At 38.9% G+C, this 22,997-nt stretch overlaps 2 protein-coding genes across 6 annotated transcripts in view; one reads left to right on the forward strand and one right to left on the reverse strand.

The window, feature by feature from the left end:
• The window catches only part of Dtd (D-aminoacyl-tRNA deacylase), a 42,384-nt gene extending 35,344 nt beyond the window's left edge, over positions 1–7,040 (reverse strand). The window contains exons 1-2 of one of the 2 annotated variants that reach the window (XM_067153728.2): positions 6,835–7,038; positions 6,537–6,627 (exon numbers count right to left, since the gene is read on the reverse strand). In XM_067153728.2, coding sequence (XP_067009829.2) covers positions 6,537–6,627; positions 6,835–6,877 — 134 coding nt within the window. In that variant the 5' untranslated portion in view covers positions 6,878–7,038. Of the gene's footprint in view, positions 1–6,532; positions 6,628–6,834 lie in introns of those variants that run through there. The other variant, XM_067153729.2, reaches the window with a different exon arrangement.
• A 309-nt stretch (positions 7,041–7,349) lies between these two features.
• Positions 7,350–22,997, forward strand: part of LOC136881099 (probable methyltransferase TARBP1) — an 84,262-nt gene continuing 68,614 nt past the window's right edge. For 2 of the 4 annotated variants that reach the window (XM_067153724.2, XM_067153725.2), the window contains exons 1-2: positions 7,875–10,346; positions 20,435–20,604. In XM_067153724.2, coding sequence (XP_067009825.2) covers positions 7,905–10,346; positions 20,435–20,604 — 2,612 coding nt within the window. In that variant the 5' untranslated portion in view covers positions 7,875–7,904. The other 2 variants (XM_068229223.1, XM_067153726.2) reach the window with 2 other exon arrangements.

Below are 22,997 nucleotides of genomic sequence, written 5' to 3' on the forward strand. Positions count from 1 at the left end.
AAAACCTATTTAATACATATAATTTAATCTATCGTACATGTCTCGAGAAAACCATTACATTCTCTTCATAAGCGACAAAATGTTCACAAAGTCCGTCATAATATTTTATTTTTATGTGTTCTTTTCATTTTTACCAATTTGTGGGGCTAATTTGTTTTCCCGGGTTTATAGTGTACAAAAGGAGTTTATTGCAACAAACTGGCTTCTTTGTTTTGTTCTTTGAGACTAGATCACATTGGTTCATGACTTATGGTTGGCTGTAAGTACTGATTTCTGATTTGTAAACAAGCAACCACACAGTAAGTTTATTTGTAAACTCAATTTTTTAATCTTTAACACATTCATCCCGATGTGCACCATCGGTGGAACATGATTAAAAGGATTTTACCTTTCAAAAATTGCTTTGTATTTAGCATTGCATTCATTAGAAGACGACATTGAGTTTTTACACAAACAATGCATTTCACATGAAATCTCTTGATCAATGGTCAGTCTGCATATTATAGCAGTTATAGAGACACTTTGTGCATTGGAACTCTATGGTTGTTCACTGTCAGGCTGAACATGTTCATTTTAAAATCTTCTTTTCATTTAATCTTGCAAATCTGATTTGGATTTTCTATTTGTTTATAGTGCACTGGAAGGTTTGATCACCAGCTGTCTTGCAAGCTGTTTACCATTTTAAGAAGTTATTCACCTGTCAAGGGATACAAATGGAGCAGTAGGCCTACTAGAATTTGAGTCTTTAAGTAATAAGACAAATTTTTATATAATTTTAAAGATTTCATTTACAATTGACAACTGAGATTTTTTTAAATGTTGTAATTCCATTCATAGGAATGATATAAGTTGTTAGATGATGAATTATAACAGTTTAGTATTTTTTAGTTTGTAAGATATTTACCAAGCTCGATAGCTGCAGTCGCTTAAGTGCGGCCAGTATCAGTATTCGGAAGATAGTGGGTTCGAGCCCCACTGTCAGCAGCCCTGAAGATGGTTTTCCGTGGTTTCCCATTTCACACCAGGCAAATGCTGGGGCTGTACCTTAAATAAGGCCACAGCCGCTTCCTTCCCACTTCTAGTACTTGCCTGTCCCATCGACGCCATAAGACCTATCCATGTCAGTGCGACGTAAAGCAAAATAGAAAAAAAAAAAGTTTGTAAAATATTTGATATTATGTGGTAGCATGTAATTTGATCAAGTCCACAGAATATTTCGTGAACAGTCTGTTGCTGATGAGAACATAATGGTGTTCTTGAAACATGTATGATACAATAAATTATATGTATTAAATAGTTTTTCATTAATACTGACAATGATATAGATACTGATTCCCATAGAGAACCTGAAAATATTTGTCCTGTATGAATAAATTCAATAATAATAATAATAATAATAATAATAATAATAATAATAATAATAATAATAATAATATTTGCTTTACATCCCACTAGCTACTTTTACGGCTTTTGGAGTTGTCGAGATGCCAGAATTATGTCCTGCAGGAGTTCTTTTACGTGCCAGTAAATATACCGACACGAAGCTGACGTATTTGAGCACCTTCAAATACCACGACTTGCTTTTAAACTTTACCGGTGTGGAGCAATTGTTCAAAACTTTATCATGAACTCTGTCAAATGGTGACAGTCCAGTTATGATGATAAGTAATTAGTAACTTACTCGAATTTTACGAAAGTAAGTTTGTTGACATCTAGGCAAAGAGTTGCGTATTTTCAAGGGAAACTCACTTCTACAGTTCTCATTCACAAACTTCTTAGAAAATAGTTACAACCAACCTCACAACCTAATTTGAACAATTGGCCGTTAAAGATTTGAAATACGACAAATTAATAAATAATAATCAACAGTGTGCTTCACTTTGTTAATTTATGGATGAAAAGATTATTAGTCACAACCAACCTCAACTGTTTTGAGAGAGCACCAAGATTTTGTATTCATAAAGTACAAGATGTAGTAATGCTCGCGCCAGTTAGCAAAAAGATTTTAATGTGTATTCAACTGATAGTTTTAAGATAATCAACAAAATCAAACAGATTGTAAAGTTATTTATATCTGACTAAATTATGACATTGTATTCAAATTTAGAACAAGATTTTTAAAATATCAAACACTACAAATAGTAATATTGTTTTAACAATGACGACGTAATATATAATGTTTTATATTCAAAAGTATTTTAATAGTTATTATGATTAAATCTGTTAGCAGTAAACAATAGTTGCAGGTTATTAGAATAGTATTACCGATTTTGGCCTTGTTAAAAATGTATGTAGCTGAAGATGTTCAATAATTGAACGAAACATGTCCTATGTTTTTAATAATTTAGCAATAAAATATGGATGAGATCCTAGTTTTATAATTGCTTGTTAAGTACTGAATAGGTGGAAATCAAACTTTTATTGTTCTACTTTAACTGAATTTCAATACGGAAAAATGAGGATAATATCATGCAAGACCTATCTGTGTTGGTGCGACGTAAAGTAAATTGTTGGTAGGTCTTATGGCGATGATGGGATAGGAAAGGGATAGAACTGGGAAGGAAGCGGCCGTGGCCTTAATTGAGGTGCAGCCCCACCATTTGCCTGGTGTTAAAATGGGAAACCACAGAAAACCATCTTCAGGGTTGCCGACAGTGGGGTTCGAACCCACTATCTCCCGGATGCAAGTACACAGCTGCGTGTCCCTAAACACACGGCCAACTCGCCTGGTAGTCATAAGTAAAATTGTACCACAAGTGTGTCAGGCAATCATCAGCGAATTAAAAGATCACATAGAGGTAAGGTTCATTTAATTTTATTTCATATCAATAAACTTTTTTTTTTTTTTGTATGAGACATCACTGATATTGAAATAATTTGACACTTCAGTGAAGGGTCCCACGATAATGTAGAATTGCGACATAATTCTGTTAAATTTAAACAGGAATCTTCAGTCCACTCCCAGACCTCTGCACGTCCTGACTACGAAATGTGCCGGAACATGTCAACGAACACACTGCGCGCCGCTTTGTGTTCGCCGGAATACCGACAACCAGATGGATCACAGCGCGCCCTACTGCAAACGGTTGCAGCAACGAAGCTCAAGGCGTACTCATTAGAAAAATATGGTTGCAGCAACCATTGCGTTGCATGTTGCAGCCTCCTAGTGAGTATCCGCCTTTACAAGTGTCGTTCCACCAAGGTACTGTTTTCTTAAAGGAATTTGAGATTACTTTTGGAACACTCATGTCCGCAGATTTAACAAGAACTTCTGTGAAATCTTGAACAATGGTATTTATGTGCTTAGAAGGGAAATCATTTGGAGGAGTTAAGTCTTTTAAGTGATTATTTACTGTCTGCCTAAATTTCGTCCAATCTGCCTTATTTAAGTTCCATTTAGAGTTGTTAATAAATGAGGAGTTGACAGAAGAATTTTCATTATTGATTAGTATCGGGAAGTGGTCACTATTTCCTTGAAGTGTTGAATAAACAGACCAGTTGAAAAGGGTTGCTACGTCTGGTGTGCAGATGGTTAGGTCTATACTACTACAGGTGCAATGGGCTATGTCAAAGCGAGTTGGAGCAGTAGAGTTCATTAGAATTAAATCAAATTCATCAAGTATATTTTCTATCTCTTTTCCTCCTGCATCAGAACTATGGCTACCCCATAACGTGTTGTGGCTGTTGAGTCACCTACTAGGATGAATGGTTTAGGTAGTTGGTGGATAAGGTTTTGTAGATCGTCACCTTGAAACAAATAACTGTCTGGAATATAAACATTGCAGATACAAAGAGAAGGTGGTAGATGGACTGAAATTGCTACAGCTTCCAAATTAGTGTTAACAGTAATTTCTTTAGCATAGATATTGTTTTGGAAATAAGTAACTACTCCTCCACTCGCATGATTCACATTAGTTCTATTTTTGTGATAGACACTGTAGAGTCTTAGACTGGCAGCAAAGTCGTTCTGAAAGTTTGTTTCTTGGAGATAGATAACAGATGGTTGGTGTTTATTTATTAGGAGTTGTAGATATTCTAACTGAGATCGATAACTGTTAAGATTCCATTGGAGTAATGTTGTCATAATAATGATCAAAAGCAGAACAAGGTTTATCTCCATTGTTATACTGGGAAGGAATTGTTGTCACTGGAATAGTCTGGCGTTACATTGATATGCGTTGGATCTTCACTTTGACTGGCGGATTTCAGTAGTTTTTTTAACTATCCAAGTGCTTTTGTTTTTTATGCTTTTATCGGTATAGTAAGGATAGGGTTTTTGAAGGGATTTAGCAAGACCTTCTATGTCTTGTGTGTAGTTTGAAGCAATTGCTGATATGTTCTTGGCACCAAGTGTATTTTCAAGGAAGGATTGGAGCTGTACGTAGCCGAGGGGGAATATTGGTGGGTCGGCTTCCAGAACTTGTTTTACTGGCAGGAGCATATCACTAATTGATTTTTGCATGTCTGTCTTGGGTTTCTTGGAAATGTGATTTGTCTTATGGTTTTCGATTTGTTCAGGAGAGGCCAGTATGGATTTGTTGCTATCAGGAGGATGTGGATTAGCTGTTTCACTGCTAGCTAGTGAAATTGGCCTTTTACATCCAGGAAAATGCACTGTTGTAGGGGTGGCGTGTGTTTCCATAGGAGCTGCATTCTCTCTCAATTTGAATTCTGGAGGAGGGAGGATCATTACAGACTTGGCTAAGTGCTAAGTCAGGGTTGGTCAGTGAAGTGGCTTCTTGAATAGGCCTATCTTTTGGGAGAGAGCTAGAAGTACCGATGTCTGTTTTGGGGTTTTCGACCTCTGACTTTTGTGAAATCTCTTGGAGCTGAGGAAAATGATTCTTTTGGAAGTGATACATTGTTAGGACAATCTTTGTCCAGATGTCCTTCGGTATGGCAAAGAAAACAAGTGGGTGAGTCAGATGATAGGTAAATCCAGTAGTTTGTACCATCGTATTCGAGATGAAGTGATTCAGGGAGTTTATCAAAGTCTTCATTTTGAATGTACATTTGTCTTTGAAAGCTTAAAATGTGGGAGAATCCTGGAATTGACAAACCTGCTCTGATTGGGGTAATCCTAGACATGATTTTCACACAGAGTTTTAACAATTCCTCTTCAATAACATAGTTTGGGATCACAGGACAGACGTTGGATAATATAATACGCTTGTTTTTTGTTAGAAGGGGTCGTATTTCCAGTGATACATTGTTTATTAAGATCTTAGGGTTTGTCAATATCAGATCTTCAACATTTTTCTTACTAGAGAGAAAGATGCATATCCTTCCGTTCGATATACGTGAAACAAACCAAATGTTGCTAGGGGTTGTAAGTTTACCTATAGCTAGCACATAATCCTTGATACTGATCCCATCATAAGATTCGATTACAATAGCTTGTTCTTTGGAGGCGTATGACTGTATTGCAGCAGAATACGGTAGCTTAAGCTTGAATTACGTTCGTTACTAGGCCTACTTGTGACGGTTGTCATTTGGTTACCTGATGAACTGTTAGGATGTGGAGGGTTATTTGCGGTGTAGTTATTATTTGTTGGCTTACTTGGTGTCTGTTGAGGAAAAGTATCATTGATTTTTTCATTCACTGAATTCGATAGATGCCGACCTCTATCAAGAGAGGTGGCCATTTTAAGTGGGTCAACAAAGGGTTTTATGTTATATGTATAGTTCTTCACTTCTCACGAAGACCACGGATATAATGTCAGGTACCTTACTTACAAGAATGTAGTAGGTGATCTAAATATTTACTTCTGATCACTCTTACACTAATGTAACGATTACGAACCTCTATTATATAGCAAAACTTTAGCAAGATAATTACTCGCGAACATCATCAGTCACTGCGTTGAACGCTGTTTTGTGCAATGGGTGGTACCATTACTGAGTGAACCATAATGTAAAATGAATTTACTAAAAGTACCGTATTGGGTTTGGAACTGTATATAAATTTCTGTCATGTTATCACAATAAAATGCTGTGAATTTTAAAACAGACATCGGGACTAACTGAGTGTTACAAGGTTATATAGGTAATTACATTACTGGAAAACAAACAATACATTAAAGTCAATGAACAAAGTGTCTCTGGACAATGCCAGTAGGATGGAATGTGACTTTGGATGAAGTGTCCCACTGGCAGCCATAACGGTACGTATAGCTGACCACTTTATCTTATTTAATGCTGTGGTGAATACCGCAGAAGCGATGATGATGATGATGATGTACCATGATGACAATTATTGTTTTAAAGGGTCTAACATATAAGTTATTAGCCCAAACTGAGGAAGCCTTTGCCTTCCACTGCTGGATGGCTTTGCTTGTTACAACTGCCTACAAAAGGTTGATTTCTGGTATTACATGGGACTACCAATGAAACATTAATAGTAGTGAGATAGACAAGGTAACACCAAATCCTGCCCTATGGAAGCAGTTATCGGTCAGTTAGGAAAGACCCAATTAGAGCTGGAGTACAAATGGGTTTGAGTTATGCTGTACCGTATTCATTTTTTGAACACTTACATATAATCCATATCCTTCTTTGTGTCATCTCTTGATATTCCAACTAGAACGCACAGACCCCTTCCAATGGAGCTTACAAGCTCCTCATCAACTGGAAGAACAAAATCACAGACATTCATATTACTAAAGCAGAACAGAATAGCAGATATAATAAGAGAACAAAGGGGGCATCAATTTCATATTTTACGCAAGTCAGATAAATTATAACTACATTATACTTAATAATCTATTTTTCACGATATTACTAAATTGAGATGTCATGTTTAGAGGCAAAAATTTCAGTACAACCTAACCTTACCAGTTACACTAGCTTTGACAACCCTCTGCACAACCACCTTCATACTGTCATTTTATTTTATACGAAAGGGAGGAGTGCTTTCGTCAATTCGGTACCTAATAGTGAGATAATATACAAAGAAATGGAGACCTCATTTTCGTTTCTTTTTATCTGCAGGATATTGCATATCACAAACCCTACCCAAGAAAATTGTACAAAACAAAAAACGTGATTTGCAAACATAATGCCAACCCTTACGGACACCAACCATGTTTCATAACTTTCATAAACGTTTCTGATCAAGTTTCTTGCAGTTAATTCGTCTATGACCATGCTAATACTAACTAATGCTAACTAATTGGAATGAAAAGTGGTATGAAATGTATCTGAGAACTTTTATCTCATTTTGTATTGCGTTTGTCATGTTGTTGGCAACCTGATTTTTCTCATTGTCATTTGTCTTTTGACATGTGACCAGTGTACACGTGTATGTGTTGTCAAAATCCAGTATTGTGTATAAATGTTGTGTGTAGATATGTGTTGTTTATATGAATAGAAGAAGAATTTTGGAACTATTGTACTTGTTTTTATAATTTATCATGGCTGAAATAATGCAGATAGAATCATTGGTGTCGGATCCTCGCATTGATGATATTAAGGTTATATTGCAGCAACTTGGAAACGAAAGATTATCAGACAACACTGATAACGTTGTTAAAGGTTTAATTCCGTCCTTAAATTTAGTAAAGGGGGAGGTACATGACTGTGCATCATTTAAGAATAGTTTGGAGACTCTGAATTTGGTTTTAAAGGTGAAATATAAATTGAGCGAGGAGATTTCATCACCGCTGAATTCACTGGTAATTGGTGACAATGTAGTATGTTCATGCCTTACAACCTTAAAAGATCTAAGTAATGAGTGCGATGAATGTGTTTCTCTATTGTGTGACTGCCTGTCTCTCGTTCTCTTGTTGATAGACGACAAAAAACTGCAAGCCCACATTACAACTATTGTGAAAGACTGCAAACATTCTTTGGCTTCTTTCGTCGAGAATGTTAGTGATGGTGAACATAATTTACTTTCTCTTGATATGTCGAGACCAGCCATTGCCTTGAGATTGTTAGAATCTGTTCTTCTTGTTCTGTATACCAGAGACAATAATTCATTAGGATGTTTGTGCAAAGACATATTATGTGATTCGGAAATGTGCGAGTTAATACTTCGAGTTATACATTGTGGTAATGAGATACTAACTGCTCAAACATTACTTTGTGTTGTTCCCAAATTAATTGTTTACACCAAGAATAGTTGTATTCTTCAAGAAATTTGGAAGGGACTGTTCATAAAGTTTTCTAGTAAAACTAAATGTTCTATTTCTCAGGTATTGCTTGTATTATGTGCACTTGCAGACTTTTATCTACCTTGCACTGAACAAAATCTGTTAGTTACATTCAGTGTGATAGAACTTGATTCGTTTTGGAGAATGATACAATGTGGCTTAAGTCATGAAGATCCCTTGATTAGAAAGCAAGCATTGTACCTTTTGAAGCGAGCTTTAGATGGAAGATGTCAAGCTGCTGCTGAGGCAAAAAGAGAAACAGATGCAATATTTCACTGGAATCCTAAATATTCCAAAGAACTCTCCACTCTGTGGGATTCTGTGTTTTTGATTTTAGAAGTATTAGAAGAAAAGCAAGTACATTTAGTGAAACCTGTCTTATATGTTATTGATAAGTTAATTGAAGCTGTGGACAATTCTCTGTTACATCCATCATGGTATATCTGCATTTTTCACAGAGTCCTAAGCCATGACAATAATCTAGTCGTTAAATGGGGCATTCTTCATCTTATTAACTTACACTTGAACTTTTTCACTAGACTTGTGGAAGAGAACAGGTTTAATCTGATTAGTGCTTTAGTAAATGCATTGAACAATTCTTCCCTATATACAAAAAATGGGGAAGCTGTGTCTCTTTCTGAAGTTGGCAAAGGGCTTGCAAGTTTATTTGCATCTTTTGCTAGTTTGCCACACGAAGAATCTAGGTCATTTTTTACCATTCTTCTGTCTGCCATTGGCAACATTTCTTGGGGTCCAGTTCCTATGTTTCACATCATTTATGCACTGTCAACAGTACCAGTAACATGTATATTGGACAAAACTTGTATAAATATCTTAAGAAATTTTATTTCAGATGCTTTAGCGAATCAGATTGTTTATATTCGAGGTGCTGTGCAGTGTTTATTATTGGAAGCTGTGATTAATCTTGTTGATGTCCACCAGTTGGATTTTGGGACAATCACAGATATTTTAGGTGCCTTTAGGCGGAGAGAGTCTCTGAAAAGAGGAACTAATGCATGGAATAGAACTGTTCATTGGCTAAAATCCTTTATGCAAGCAGAGGAAGCTTGGAAGTATGTTTCTGGCTCCCTTACAATGATAGCTAAAAGAGAAGTACCTCAAAATGACATGCGTTCTTTGGCAAGGATGATTGTTCTTCTGTCTGATGCTAATTTGCTTGTTGATCACAATACACATAGACCTACAAATGTTCTTATTCCTCTCTTGAAACCCTTGTTAGATAAAATTACGGACTGTGATATGAGAATGTATATGAGTGAAGCTGATGTGAATAACTGCATCGAAATGTTAACAAATTTGTTAAAAGAAAGTGAAACAGTTAATGTCAAAGACGATTCTACAAGAAGAAATATAATAGAGTTGATTATAATCGTTAAGCAAGATGTTTTTACTATAATTGGTCGACGCATGAAATCTTTAAGTAGTTTACAAGCATATCATTCCATTCAGTTACTGACTAATTCATTGCAAGTGATCTCCAAGGAACATACTCTGCTCTCAGTAATCTCTAAGGATATAGAGAGTCTTCAAAATATTGCTGTTCATTGGATAGAAAATGCATCAGTCGAAGTTTCACCTGTATCTCTCTATTTTTGTGTGAAAATTTTAGCCTGGGTGTCAGATTGTATAAATGTAGCTTATTTAAAGGCTAATTCTCATGATGCTGTGAGTAGATCTGTCATTTGGCAGAACCAGAAAGCTTTCATAGAGAATGTTATTCTCAATCATCAGTTGAACAAGACTCTAAACAAAAGACCTGTGGACGGGAAACTTACGAGGGACTTGCAGACCTTGTGGGGAAAGGTGGTTTCTGAACACGTACAAGCTGTTTGGTCTATATTTGCTGTTCATCTTCATACATGTCCACAGTCTGATCTTGAGAACTTGACTAACATATTGGAAGATAACATTCTGAATGAGGCGATGTTATCACTCGAAATTGGTGGCCGAGGTGTGTTGGTTGAGGTTATGTCTGCAATGGAGGTGCTCCTGCCAAGATGTTTAAGGACTGAGAATCAAGATGTTGCATTAAGACTGATATCATTATGTTGGACCGGGATATTTGAGCATCGGAAGACCGAACTCTTCTGGTCTGCCATTGAAAAGTTTGTTCAAATGTTGTTCCAGAGTCTTATTCTTGCTGAGATTAAGATGCAGACACATCTGGTGGAGGTGAGTTCCAGTATGATATGGAAGTATTGATTATTAGTGGGATGAATAATGCAAATCTTACCTTATTACCTGCAGGAGAGTGATGTGTTTGTTATGAATGCCACCAGCCTGCCCCTTTATTTTATTAATGTATCTGACCCAAGATATTTGTGTTTGCCAACTGACACAGAATAGCACACAATCAACTTTTCCTTTAAAAAAATACACATACTGTTAAAAAGAACAGTTTTACCGGGCGAGTTGGCCGTGTGCGTAGAGGCGCGCGGCTGTGAGCTTGCATCCGGGAAATAGTATGTTCGAATCCCACTATCGGCAGCCCTGAAAATGGTTTTCCGTGGTTTCCCATTTTCACACCAGGCAAATGCTGGGGCTGTACCTTAATTAAGGCCACGGCCGCTTCCTTCCAACTCCTAGGCCTTTCCTATCCCATCGTCGCCATAAGACCTATCTGTGTCGGTGCGACGTAAAGCCCCTAGCAAAAAAAAGAACAGTTACACTGAATCAGTCAACAAGCACATGCAGGCTGCAGAAACAACAGGCTATTCTGTATGCCATACAGATCGTGTCACACTCTTCTCTTTTTTTACAAGTTGTTTTACATCACACTGACACAGATAGATCTTATGGCGATGATGGGTCAGGAACAGGCCTAAGAGTGGGAAGGAAGCAGCCGTGGCCTTAATTAAAGTGCAGTGCCAGCATTTGTTTGGTGTGAAAATGGGAAACCACGGATAACCATCTTCAGGGCTGTGAACAGTGGGGTTCGAACCTACTATCTCTCGAATAGGCCTACTGGCTACTGGCCGCACTTAAGCGACTGCGGCTATCGAGCTCGTTGTGTCAAACTGTGGGGTCAGAATATTTTTGTTTACTTATATAAACCAACGTTATAAATCATGCTAAATTTTCCATACCTCCTGTGGCTACTACCATTGTCATTAGCTGAAATTCATGGAATATGGTGCCGTTCTCAGAATTCAACATACATTGACAGAAAATGAAATTCCAGAACCAAGAAGGAGTTGTGCTAGATAAACAAAATTTAGGAGGCGTATTTGCCTATCCATATTTGCACGCTAGTTGATGAAGAGTAGTGCTGAAAGCACCGCTATGACCTTGCAAAGCAAGTTTGTTTAAATACGCGCTGTACACTTCGTGAGCGTTAGTCATCATCTGGTGTTGACGTTGTGAGGCAAGCTAGTCAAACATGTCTTTAATGAGACGAAGAAGGCAGTATCAGCTGCTTACTGAGTCTGAACGAGGCTGTGTAACAGGGCTACGAGAAGGTGGCTGTTCTTTCTGCAGTATTGCAGAAGGACTTGCCAGGGATGTATTCACAGTGCATCGGTTTTGGAAACAGAAGACCGAGATCCATCAGCCCACGAACCACTGCGGAGGGGAGAGACTGCCGTATTCGTTGCATGGCTGTGTGGTTGATCGTACTGCATCTGCAGCAATCATTAAGAGCTTTATTTGGCACCAGAGTGACACAGCGAACTGTAACAAATCAGTAGCTTAGGGACAGCTCCGAGCCAGACGTCCTGTAGCATTCATGCGACTAACTCCGAATCACTGCTGTCTGCGACTTCAGTGGTCTCAAGCTCGAGCTCATTGGAGGACGGAGTGGAGATCTGTTGTGTTCTCATATGAGAGCTGTTTCTGTCTCGCTTGCCAGTGATGGCCCTAGTGTGGTAAGGAGGCCAGGTGAGCGCTTGGAATCAATCTGTCTGCGGCGTCGACACATTGGACCTACACAAAGAGTTATGGTACGGGGAGCGATTTCCTTTGACAGCGGGAGCACTCTGTTCATTATCCCAAGAACCTTGACAGCGGATTTGTAAATGAGACTGATTGATTGAGCCGGTTGTGCTGTCGTTTAGTCTCAGTATTCGAGGGAGTGTTTTCCAACAGGATAATGCTTGTCCTCATATTGCTGCTGTCACCCAGCATGCTCTACAGACTGCAGACCAGTTGATTTGGCCTGCGAGATTACCAGACCTCATGCCCCTTGAGCACATATGGGACATTATGAGATGACAAACCCAGCGTCATCCAATACGTTGCTGATTTGAATGGCCAAGTGCAACAAGTGGGAAACTCCATCCCACAAAATGACATATGCCACTGGTATGATACAGTGCATTCATACATTCAAAATTGTGGTGACTACAGTAGTTATTAATGTACCACCATATCATGTTTGGTTCATGTTTGTGGATTACTGTAGTCATGTCCTAGTTTGTGAACCATGGGCAACGGTTGAGTGGCCTAGTAAGTGGTCCTGAGAGTCGGGATACCAGTTGCTATGGAATCGAAGCGGGCATCTTGGACTTATTCTGAGTCGTGGCCCTCCTTGTGCTCAGGCGGCTAGGACTATACAATTCACCGGTGGTCCATAACCCGTTAGAGGAGAGATCCTCACTTGGACTATGTGCAAGTAGGGTAGCATCCTGCTTCATGAATTTACCGAGCTCAGAACACTTTAAGCAAGCCTCGGACCTATGGGAGTAATGGAGTCCCACTCCCATTTGACAGGCGAGGGACTCCTTGGAAACAACTTGACGAACAAAATGGAATTCGATGGGGAGCTATCAATATTAATGGGGTTTATGGAAGAAAGAAAATAGAACTGGCTAAGTCAGCAAAGAGGATGCATTTGGATGTGCTAGGAGTAAGTGATATTCGGGTAAGGGGAGATAACGAGGAAGAGATAGGAGATTATAAAGTGTACTTGACGGGTGTTAGAAAGGGAAGGGCTTTTTATCAGGAATACCATTGCACGCAACATAGTTTCTGTTAGACATGTAAATGCGCGAATGATGTGGGTAGATTTGTCAGTGGGAGGAATTAGGACAAGAATTGTGTCCGTGTATTCACCATGTGAGAGTGCAGATGAGGATGAAGTTGACAAGTTTTATGAAGCATTGAGTGACATCGTGGTCAGGGTCAACAGCAAGGATAGAATAGTGCTAATGGGCGATTTCAACGCGAGAGTTGGGAATAGAACTGAAGGATACGAAAGGGTGATTGGTAAATGTGGGGAAGATATGGAAGCTAATGGGAATGGGAAGCGTTTGCTGAACTTCTGTGCTAGTATGGGTTTAGCTGTTACGAATACATTCTTCAAGCATAAGGCTATTCACCGCTACACATGGGAGGCTAGGGGTACCAGATCCATAATAGACTATATCTTAACAGACTTTGAATTCAGGAAATCTGTTAGGAATGTACGAGTTTTTCGCGGATTTTTCGATGATACAGACCACTATCTGATCTGTCGTGAACTAAGTATCTCTAGGCCTAGGGTAGAGAAAGTGAAATCTGTCTGCAAAAGAATAAGGGTAGAAAATCTCCAGGACGAGGAAATTAGACAGAAGTACATGGATATGATTAGTGAGAAGTTTCGAACAGTAGACAGTAAGCAGGTTCAGGATATAGAAAGTGAATGGGTGGCATACGCGGATGCTATAGTAGAAACAGCAAGGGAATGCCTAGGAACAACTGCGTGTAAGGATGGGAAAAGGCGAACATCTTGGTGGAATGATGAAGTGAGAGCAGCTTGTAAACGTAAAAAGAAGACTTATCAGAAATGGCTCCAAACGAGGGCCGAGGCAGACAGGGATTTGTACGTAGATGAAAGAAACAGAGCGAAACAAATAGTTGTTGAATCCAAAAAGAAGTCATGGGAAGATTTTGGTAACAACCTGGAAAGGCTAGGTCAAGCAGCAGGGAAACCTTTCTGGACAGTAATAAAGAATCTTAGGAAGGGAGGGAAAAAGGAAATGAACAGTGTTTTGAGTAATTCAGGTGAACTCATAATAGATCCCAGGGAATCACTGGAGAGGTGGAGGGAATATTTTGAACATCTTCTCAATGTAAAAGGAAATCATCCTTGTGGTGTTGCAAACAGCCAAGCTCATGAGGAGGAGGAAAATGATGTTGGTGAAATTATGCTTGAGGAAGTGGAAAGGATGGTCAATAAACTCCATTGTCATAAAGCAGCAGGAATAGATGAAATTAGACCTGAAATGGTGAAGTATAGTGGGAAGGCAGGGATGAAATGGCTTCATAGAGTAGTAAAATTAGCGTGGAGTGTTGGTAAGGTACCTTCAGATTCGACAAAAGCAGTAATTGCACCTATCTGTAAGCAAGGGAACAGGAAGGATTGCAACAACTATCGAGGTATCTCGTTGATTAGTATACCAGGCAAAGTATTCACTGGCATCGTGGAAGGGAGTGTGCGATCAGTCGTTGAGAGGAAGTTGGATGAAACCCAGTGTGGTTTCAGACCACAGAGAGGCTGTCAGGATCAGATATTCAATATGCGCCAGGTAATTGAAAAATGCTACGAGAGGAATAGGCAGTTGTGTTTATGTTTCGTAGAGCTAGAGAAAGCATACTACAGGGTACCGAGGAAAAAGATGTTCACTATACTGGGGGACTATGGAATCAAAGGTAGATTATTAAAATCAATCAAAGGCATTTATGTTGACAATTGGGCTTCAGTGAGAATTGATGGTAGAATGAGTTCTTGGTTCATGGTACTTACAGGGGTTAGACAAGGCTGTAACTTTCAACTTTGCTGTTCGTAGTTTACATGGATCATCTGCTGAAAGGTATAAAATGGCAGGGAGGGATTCAGTTAGGTGGAAATGTAATTAGCAGTCTGGCCTATGCTGACGACTTGGTCTTAATGGCAGATTGTGCCGAAAGCCTGCAGTCTAATATCTTGGAACTTGAAAATAGGTGCAATGAGTATGGTATGAAAATTAGCCTCTCGAAGACTAAATTGATGTCAGTAGGTAAGAAATTCAACAGAATTGAATGTCAGATTGGTGATACAAAGCTAGAACAGGTTGATAATTTCAAGTATTTAGGTTGTGTATTATAATATAGTAAGTGAGATTGAATCAAGGTGTTGTAAAGCTAATGCAGTGAGCTCGCAGTTGCGATCAACAGTATTCTGTACGAAGGAAGTCAGCTCCCAGACGAAACTATCTTTACATCAGTCTGTTTTCAGACCAACTTTGCTTTACGGGACCGAAAGCTGGGTGGACTCAGGATATCTTATTCATAAGTTAGAAGTAACTTGCTGGTACAAACAGGTGGGAACAATGGCAGGATGGTACTCGGAATGAGGAGATAAAGGCTAATTTAGGAATGAACTCGATGGATGAAGCTGTACGCATAAACCGGCTTTGGTGGTGGGGTCATGTGAGGCGAATGGAGGAGGATAGGTTACCTAGGAGAATAATGGACTCTGCTATGGAGGGTAAGAGAAGTAGAGGTAGACCAAGACGACGATGGTTAGACTCGGTTTCTAACGATTTAAGGATAAGAGGTATAGAACTAAATGAGGCCACAACACTAGTTGAAAATCGAGGATTATGGCGACGTTTAGTAAATTCACAGAGGCTTGCAGACTGAATGTATGTATGTATGCATATCATGTCTTCTCGTGCATACTTGAAACTTTGACCTGGAAATAAATCAAATAAATATGTTACCTAGACAATTGCTTAGCCTAAATTGCATTGTCTTTTGGTGTTGGGATTTAATTTTCCACCTGTGTAGGTAGATTTCATTACCAAGTAATGCATAATAAAAACATTGTCTTTGCTGTTGGGCCAACAATCTGACGTGAAACTGCCCTTTTTGAGAGGCTATATGCTATGCACCCCTGATGTGTTAGATCAGTAGATCAGACCAATAAAGGCAGAGAGTTTGAGTAGCTGAAAACAGTTTGTAGGAAGTAACAAGCTGCAACAGTCTGCTGCACACTGCAATGGAGCAACCAGCCTACAGAGCGTATACTGGAGTTCTATCACCACAATTCATGGTGGTAGAGCTATACAACACAGACCTCAGGCAAGACAGCAGCAGAACATTGCTGATTCCTTCAGTAGCTTATCATCAGTCATGGTTCTAATTGTCTCTCAGTGATCCATGATTGGCTAAAATCGTCTGGGGTGTAAATATAGCCATACCATTGCTTGGGTGAAACACATCTTCAGAGTCTTAGCCAGTTCATTGTTCATAGGTAGTGATCACACCTATCTGTACTGAATTCTGGAAGTGGTGCCATATTTAAAAATTTCAGCTGATGAAATTGGCAGTAGGGAAAATGCCATGTTATGTATGTCTTCCCATTAGTCCCATTTCCTGATACGGGATCCGTGATGAGGTGAGATGAAATTATACGGCATGTTTTTTTCGGCTGTATGGCCTTCCGGATGCCAACCTCAGTTCAGGAGTTAATGAAGATAGATGAATTATGTTGACTAAAATGACTGTGTAAGGAGAAGGAAGAAATGAGCTGTGGCCTATGAATAGGAACTGTCCCGGCATTTGCTTGGAAGTTAAAACGGGGAAACCAGAGAAAACCATTCCCAGGACAGTGAACGGTGTGGTTTGAACGCACTTGTCTCCTGAATGCAGAGCTCGGCTCCATAGCCGTAGCACGTTAACACGCGACCATTCCACTCAGTTCGTATGATTTATGATATTTTCTTATAAAAATAAATATATTGCTAGGGGTGGATTCATGGGTCAATGGCCTTTGTAATGAATGCATTACTCTCGTACGTGTAATATGATGCAAGATTCATGTGATTTTCGTTTTGAAATTATGTAATTTATTTTGAGGTGCATTTTATTTAGAAACTGTTACAACTAACTACTGTAATGTGTACAGTTGCTTAAAAAATGGACAAGCACATGGTATTCTATAAGTTCCTCACAGGTACACTTTTCTTAGAAACAACTGAACCTAGAGATATTGTGTTTGTTATTGATATGCACAGGGTTTATATCTACATGCCAGGTGAATTATATTTTAATAATAACTAAAAGTAGGCGTAATGAAATATTACATGCGAGGAACATACTATACCTTGTACTCATTCTGTTTTTTATAGGCATTTAAAAGCTTGTATAAACCTGTTACTATCTCGTGATAAATGCATTGGTCTCTTGGCACGGTCCAGAGCAAAATGTATCTTCCCCTGCAGTCTCAGTCTCATATATGGCTGTGATGCTGAGTAATGACAACTAGTGCATCTGGATGTTATAGCGCCGGTCATACTACAATAGCACTTTCTGGCACAGTGTGGAAAAAGAATGGCTAACTACCTCACTCATTATGGTGTCATCATCAGTTTGTGCGATTTCCCTATAAGCACATAACCTTTGGTTGTACTGTTTTTGAGTATCTGTCCAGCCTCCAGGCTGAGGATTTAACAGACAGTGCTACCATCACATGGGTTCAGAAACCACTGGTACGAGCAACCAAAACAATAAACCATATCTGGTAAAACCTGTCGTCAACAGAATTCAAAGCAATTGAGAAAAATTTCCACTGAAGACAGTTTCTTTTAAATGAAGGTGTACCACAGGGTGTCTTACATTTTACTGAGCGTGCTATTCCATCAATAATTCCATCATTTGCATCCAGTCAATATTCAACGGCACACCAACATTTCTTGGAGAAAACCATCGACAGTAAGCCACTCTTTTCACTAGTTTGGCGTCTTAATTCAAAGACCAGGAAGATATGATTCATACATACTGTATCTTCGCATTTTTCACAGCATGTTAACTAGTGCTTTTGGACAAACTTTTTTTTTCTGTGAAAGTTGCTGCAGGGACTTCACATTCTGAATCATTTCCTCTGATACTTCAACTTCCTTGTCATACTGTTTGTTAACGTGAAGTAAACTTGTCTCATTCTAACGCCTCCGCTCAGTTTGACTGGAAGTAATGTTCCATGATAAAATTCTTCTCCTCTGTTGTGACATTATAATTGCACAAATTGATTAGATTCACAATATGTCAAACTATTATATACAATAAATACATACTTTGTTTCTAGGGAAATGTGGACAGCAGATTAGCAATAATTTCAGTGCCATTTCTTTTGCCACAAACCATCATAATATTTTAGCCTCAATTGTAAACAATATTGAAGTATAAAAACTCTAATATTTTGATATATTGTTAGTAAAATAAGTTTTTAGAGAATAAAGTTCAATAAGTTTTTAGAGCATGAAGTTCTGTTCCTATTGTCAAAATCTCATTTTCAGTATAAAATGTTTTAAGTAAGTTTAAAATATAACTATCATGCTTCTTCTTCATCCATTCCATTTTCCAGATTCTCTCTGGGTAGGGTAGTGTACCAATGCCCTGCACCTTACTCGATCTTTCCACCATTCCTCTTCTAGTACTTTATTGCTGTTGACTCCTCTATTTGCAATACAGTCCACAACAGAGCTCTTCCATCTCATTCTAGGCCGTCCCCTAGGCCTCTTTGCAGTCTCTGTATCCATGAATGTTCTCTTTGGTATTCTCTTTACCAGCATTCTCATCATGTGTCCAAACCATTTCAGCTGTGCTATATCAATCTCTTCTTGAAGTTTACACACTCCCACGCTTCTTCTTATTTCCTCATTTCATATTCTATCTCATCTTGTCTTTCCCTGTATGCTCCTCAAGAATCTCATTTCAACTGCTTGTATCTTATTTTGGTTCCGCTTAGTCAACGTCCAGAGCTATCACTATAATTCTGTAATGCAAAGGTCATTCTGTGTCATCATCAGCTAACTGTCCCGAGCTGTCCACTATTTTTCATTGCAGCAACATGTTTTTTACATGAATAGGAATGTAAAAGGATGAACACAATGACAGGTGAGTGTAGGAACAGGGACTAATAGAAAGAGGAGATAAGGACAGTTTCCACATCTTCATACACTGCTGTCTTTAAGTAACTGTGTTCTCTCTTCAACAGTCTCAGTTCTTCTCAGCCCCTGATGAGCTTGTTTCTGCCTCCCAGCTTCATAAGGAGGGCAGACATAGAGGGGTCAACTTGACTGGTCTTCAGTCTTGTTGCGGGAAATGTGGGATTAGAAGCTGGATAATTGCAGGAAAACAGAAGAAACATAACATAAAGACAAATACAGCTCAGTGTTCTTCCCATCGTCAGCTAGGTGTCAGGAATGAGTAGCCGGGCGGGAAATAGGGCGTAAAAAATAGATATGATAAAATATCAGTCTATTCCCCTCAGGGCATTAATACTATCAGACAGGTAAACATTAACTGCAAAATTGAACTATTTTAGTGTTATCACAAACAAGACATAACAGAGTATTTTGAACTTCTCGTGTTCTACTGTTCGTTCATAATCATGTAACACGGGGGCTTATCATTTCGTTGCTGTGAAGTGCCATACGGATTTGTGACATGTGGAATCCATGCTAATCCAGGCACCGCTCGTGCATGACACTACGCGATAGTCAAGCAAAACATTTGAACTCGGATATAATTGATGCAATTGTTCTGGCAATACTGTAGATTTATCATATAAATAAACAGTTTTACATATTTAAATTTAAATTTGGACCACCGAACGATTCAAATATATATATTAATATTATGGAACTAGCAGCCGGCCCCGTGGTGTAGGGGTAGAGTGCCTGCCTCTTACCCGGAGGCCCCGCGTTCGATTCCTGGCCAGGTCAGGGATTTTTACCTGGATCTGAGGGCTGGTGCAAGGTCCACTCAGCCTACATGAATAGAATTGAGGAGCTATCTGGCGGTGAGATAGTGGCCCCGGTCTAGAAAGCCAAGAATAACGGCCGTAAGGATTTGTCGTGCTGACCACACGATTACTCGTAATCTGCAGGCCTTTGGGCTGAGCAGCGGTCACTTGGTAGGCCAAGGCCCTTCAGGGCCGTAGTGCCATGGGGTTAGGTTATGGAACTAGCACATATCTAGGTTATATTAGTTGGGTGGTCTGTAAAAACGGCAGGGCGCTCCGCCCATTAAAAAGGTTCTTGGGAGAACACAGTAGGTGGTAAAAGATAAGGAATATGGGACAAAAACAAAAGGAGAAAGGGATCCGAACAGGATAATGTAAGTATTTGAAGGGAACAAACAAGTATCAAATGATTTGATGATGAAATGATTATTACTCACCTAAGTTTGAGTGAAATTTGGCTGGTCCAGTCCAAACAGTTTCCCAGTATTAGTCTGTAACAAAAATGTATGTAAGTGTTCACATTAGATCTTGGTAATTAATTTAATTTACTCTACAGTATGCCCAGAAGATCTTCACGCATGGCCAGAATGTGACTGGCTTGTGTAATGTCCTGATTTGTCAACTCCAGAAGGCAGCCCTCAGCTCAGATCTCAGTCTCTTAAAACCCTTCGTGGACACGATGGTAGAGGCAGTGTTGTTTGGTCCTGTCCACAGGCGTGATCAAAGGTAATTTGTTTGATGTTAATTATCTATCAAATATTAAATTTTTTTATTGAATTTAAACCTTCACTTACTGTATTTCCACCCTTCAAACATCCAACTACTTCTGCTGGGTTTGATCATAGGATTTGGTGGCTGACCCTCTGCCACTGATCCACAGATGGATTATTGTTCTTGTTTTTTTTTTTTTAAAGAGAACCTCTTCAAAGAATAATATATGCATTCAGGAAGGAGAGATCAACAACTAATTTAATATTTATCATCCATCAGTTGCTGGAGAAATACTATCAAGAAGCATTGGATGCTGTGAACAGAGAGGAGGTATGGGAAACACTGAAGAAAATTTGGAATACAGGACAACATGATACAGGATATATATCAATAACCAGAGAGAGAAAATGGATGGGATCCGACACTCCAAAAAATGAAGGTATCAGCCAAAGGAAGACAGGGGCCACGAAGGGCGTGAAAATGAAATACTCCCTAGGCCTTGAAAGCTCTAATACCATCGGGGTCAGAAAAGAACAAGAGTTGACCAAAAGAGGTCGGACAGGATAGATGAAAGTGAGGAGCCTGGCACAAGTAAGTGGAAGCAATGCCAGGACTCAGCTAAGGGCCCTGTAGTTGCCAACCCACGCTGCCAAGTTAAAAGTCCTGAGGGCCCCCTTTAGTAATCTCTTACGATAGGCAGGGGATACTGTGGGTGATACTATATACAGGGTGAAGAATAAATATTAAGTTACCCACAGTAAAGTCAAAACACTTGTAGGAATGACTGAAATCTTTGATATAAAATCTGGGTTAAGACAAGGTGATGTTTTGTCTCTTCTTTTCATTGCTGTGATGAATGAGATTCAGAAAAAAAATACCAAGGCATTGGAGGTAAAAAAAAAAAAAAAAAGAAAACTGTCTTGTTCACTGACGACATATGCATGCGGGGAGACTCTAAAGAAGACCTTCAAATACAAATAACACCTGAACAGAAGCTGCTGAAGAGTATGGACTTGCAGTGAATTAAAGGTATTTCGGATCCACCTTTTCAATACCATAATAAATTATTGATGTGAATTATATCACATGCCGTTCATAAACGAGTGGTACTAATTTTGACACTAATTACGTGTCATCATCAGCCAGTGATACAATTAAGCAAAATACAAACATCCAAAAAACAGTATAAACCACATGACACACATACAATATGAATAGTAATTTAAAATAAGTTAAAATTATGGTACAAAAATATGGAATGAGACCATGAAGTAAAATTCTTTAAAATCTAAGGTGAGGGACCTCAGTTGTTGAGTCCATTCGTACATGAAAGATGATCCAGCTTGAAGCATACAAGTCATAAAATGTTTATATCTTTGTCTTGTTAAAAGAAAATCGCACAACATATGTCGTTCATGTGAAGAATAACTGTGTTTTGTATAAGATGTGGCATTCAACGGTCTTAACTCAGATGGTTCCAGAGAAAACAGTATGGTCATGTGAAGATCTTATTTTGAAACCATGCTTGAGTCCCAGTTCAATATGGGACCATGCAAACCTGATGAAAAAAAAAAAAAAAAAAATGAGAAAATGATGAAAGCCAAATTAGGCATATTGGAATTACAAACATGGAAAGAAAAGTAGAAAAAGGTTCGAACTCACCTGGAGCAGTTAGTGAATGGAGTGGAGCTGAGCTTCTGAAAGAGTGCAGCGATAGCGAGAGGAGGAGGAAGGGGAGAGGATAGAGGAGGAGCAACAACAGGGGACTGAGACTAAAGTGGAGCTGAGGGGTGAGGTAGTTGGCATAACTGACAGGGATGGGTGTTGCACATGATGTGAAAAATCAAACTCATATTTGGAGATCTAATATTTTTAAAATAGTTAATTAGAAAATCAAAAAGAATGTTATGCTTCTCCGAAATTTCATTTAGATTAAAGTTGGGGTTGAAATATTGATCTAGATGGATAAAGCACTTTTCAATTTATGTTCAAGAGAGGCCCTACCAAGACGCATGGCTAGTGCTATTTACCAACTGATGAGCCCAACTTAGCACACTGGGGCGAAATGGTGGCAACCAATAACGGACCAACTACATTGGTATTACAAATTTACTCATTCAGGACAAATATTTCAGGTTCTCTATGGGAATCAACATCTATATCATCAGAGTTTTACGTGTCAGTAATTGTACCGACATGAGGCTGACATATTTGAATACCGGTACTTTTAATTACCGAGCCAGGATCGAACCTGCCAACATGGGGTCAGAAGGCCAGTGCCTCAACCGTCTGAGCCACTCAGTCCAGCTAAGGATGTTCTTTTTGCACAACAGCTTCCTTACAATTATCATATTGTAGAGAATTAGTTAATATCTTTACCACAAATCCTGAGATCATTATCATCTTCA

Source organism: Anabrus simplex, chromosome 9 (genome assembly GCF_040414725.1).
Source record: "Anabrus simplex isolate iqAnaSimp1 chromosome 9, ASM4041472v1, whole genome shotgun sequence".
NCBI lineage: Eukaryota > Metazoa > Arthropoda > Insecta > Orthoptera > Tettigoniidae > Anabrus > Anabrus simplex.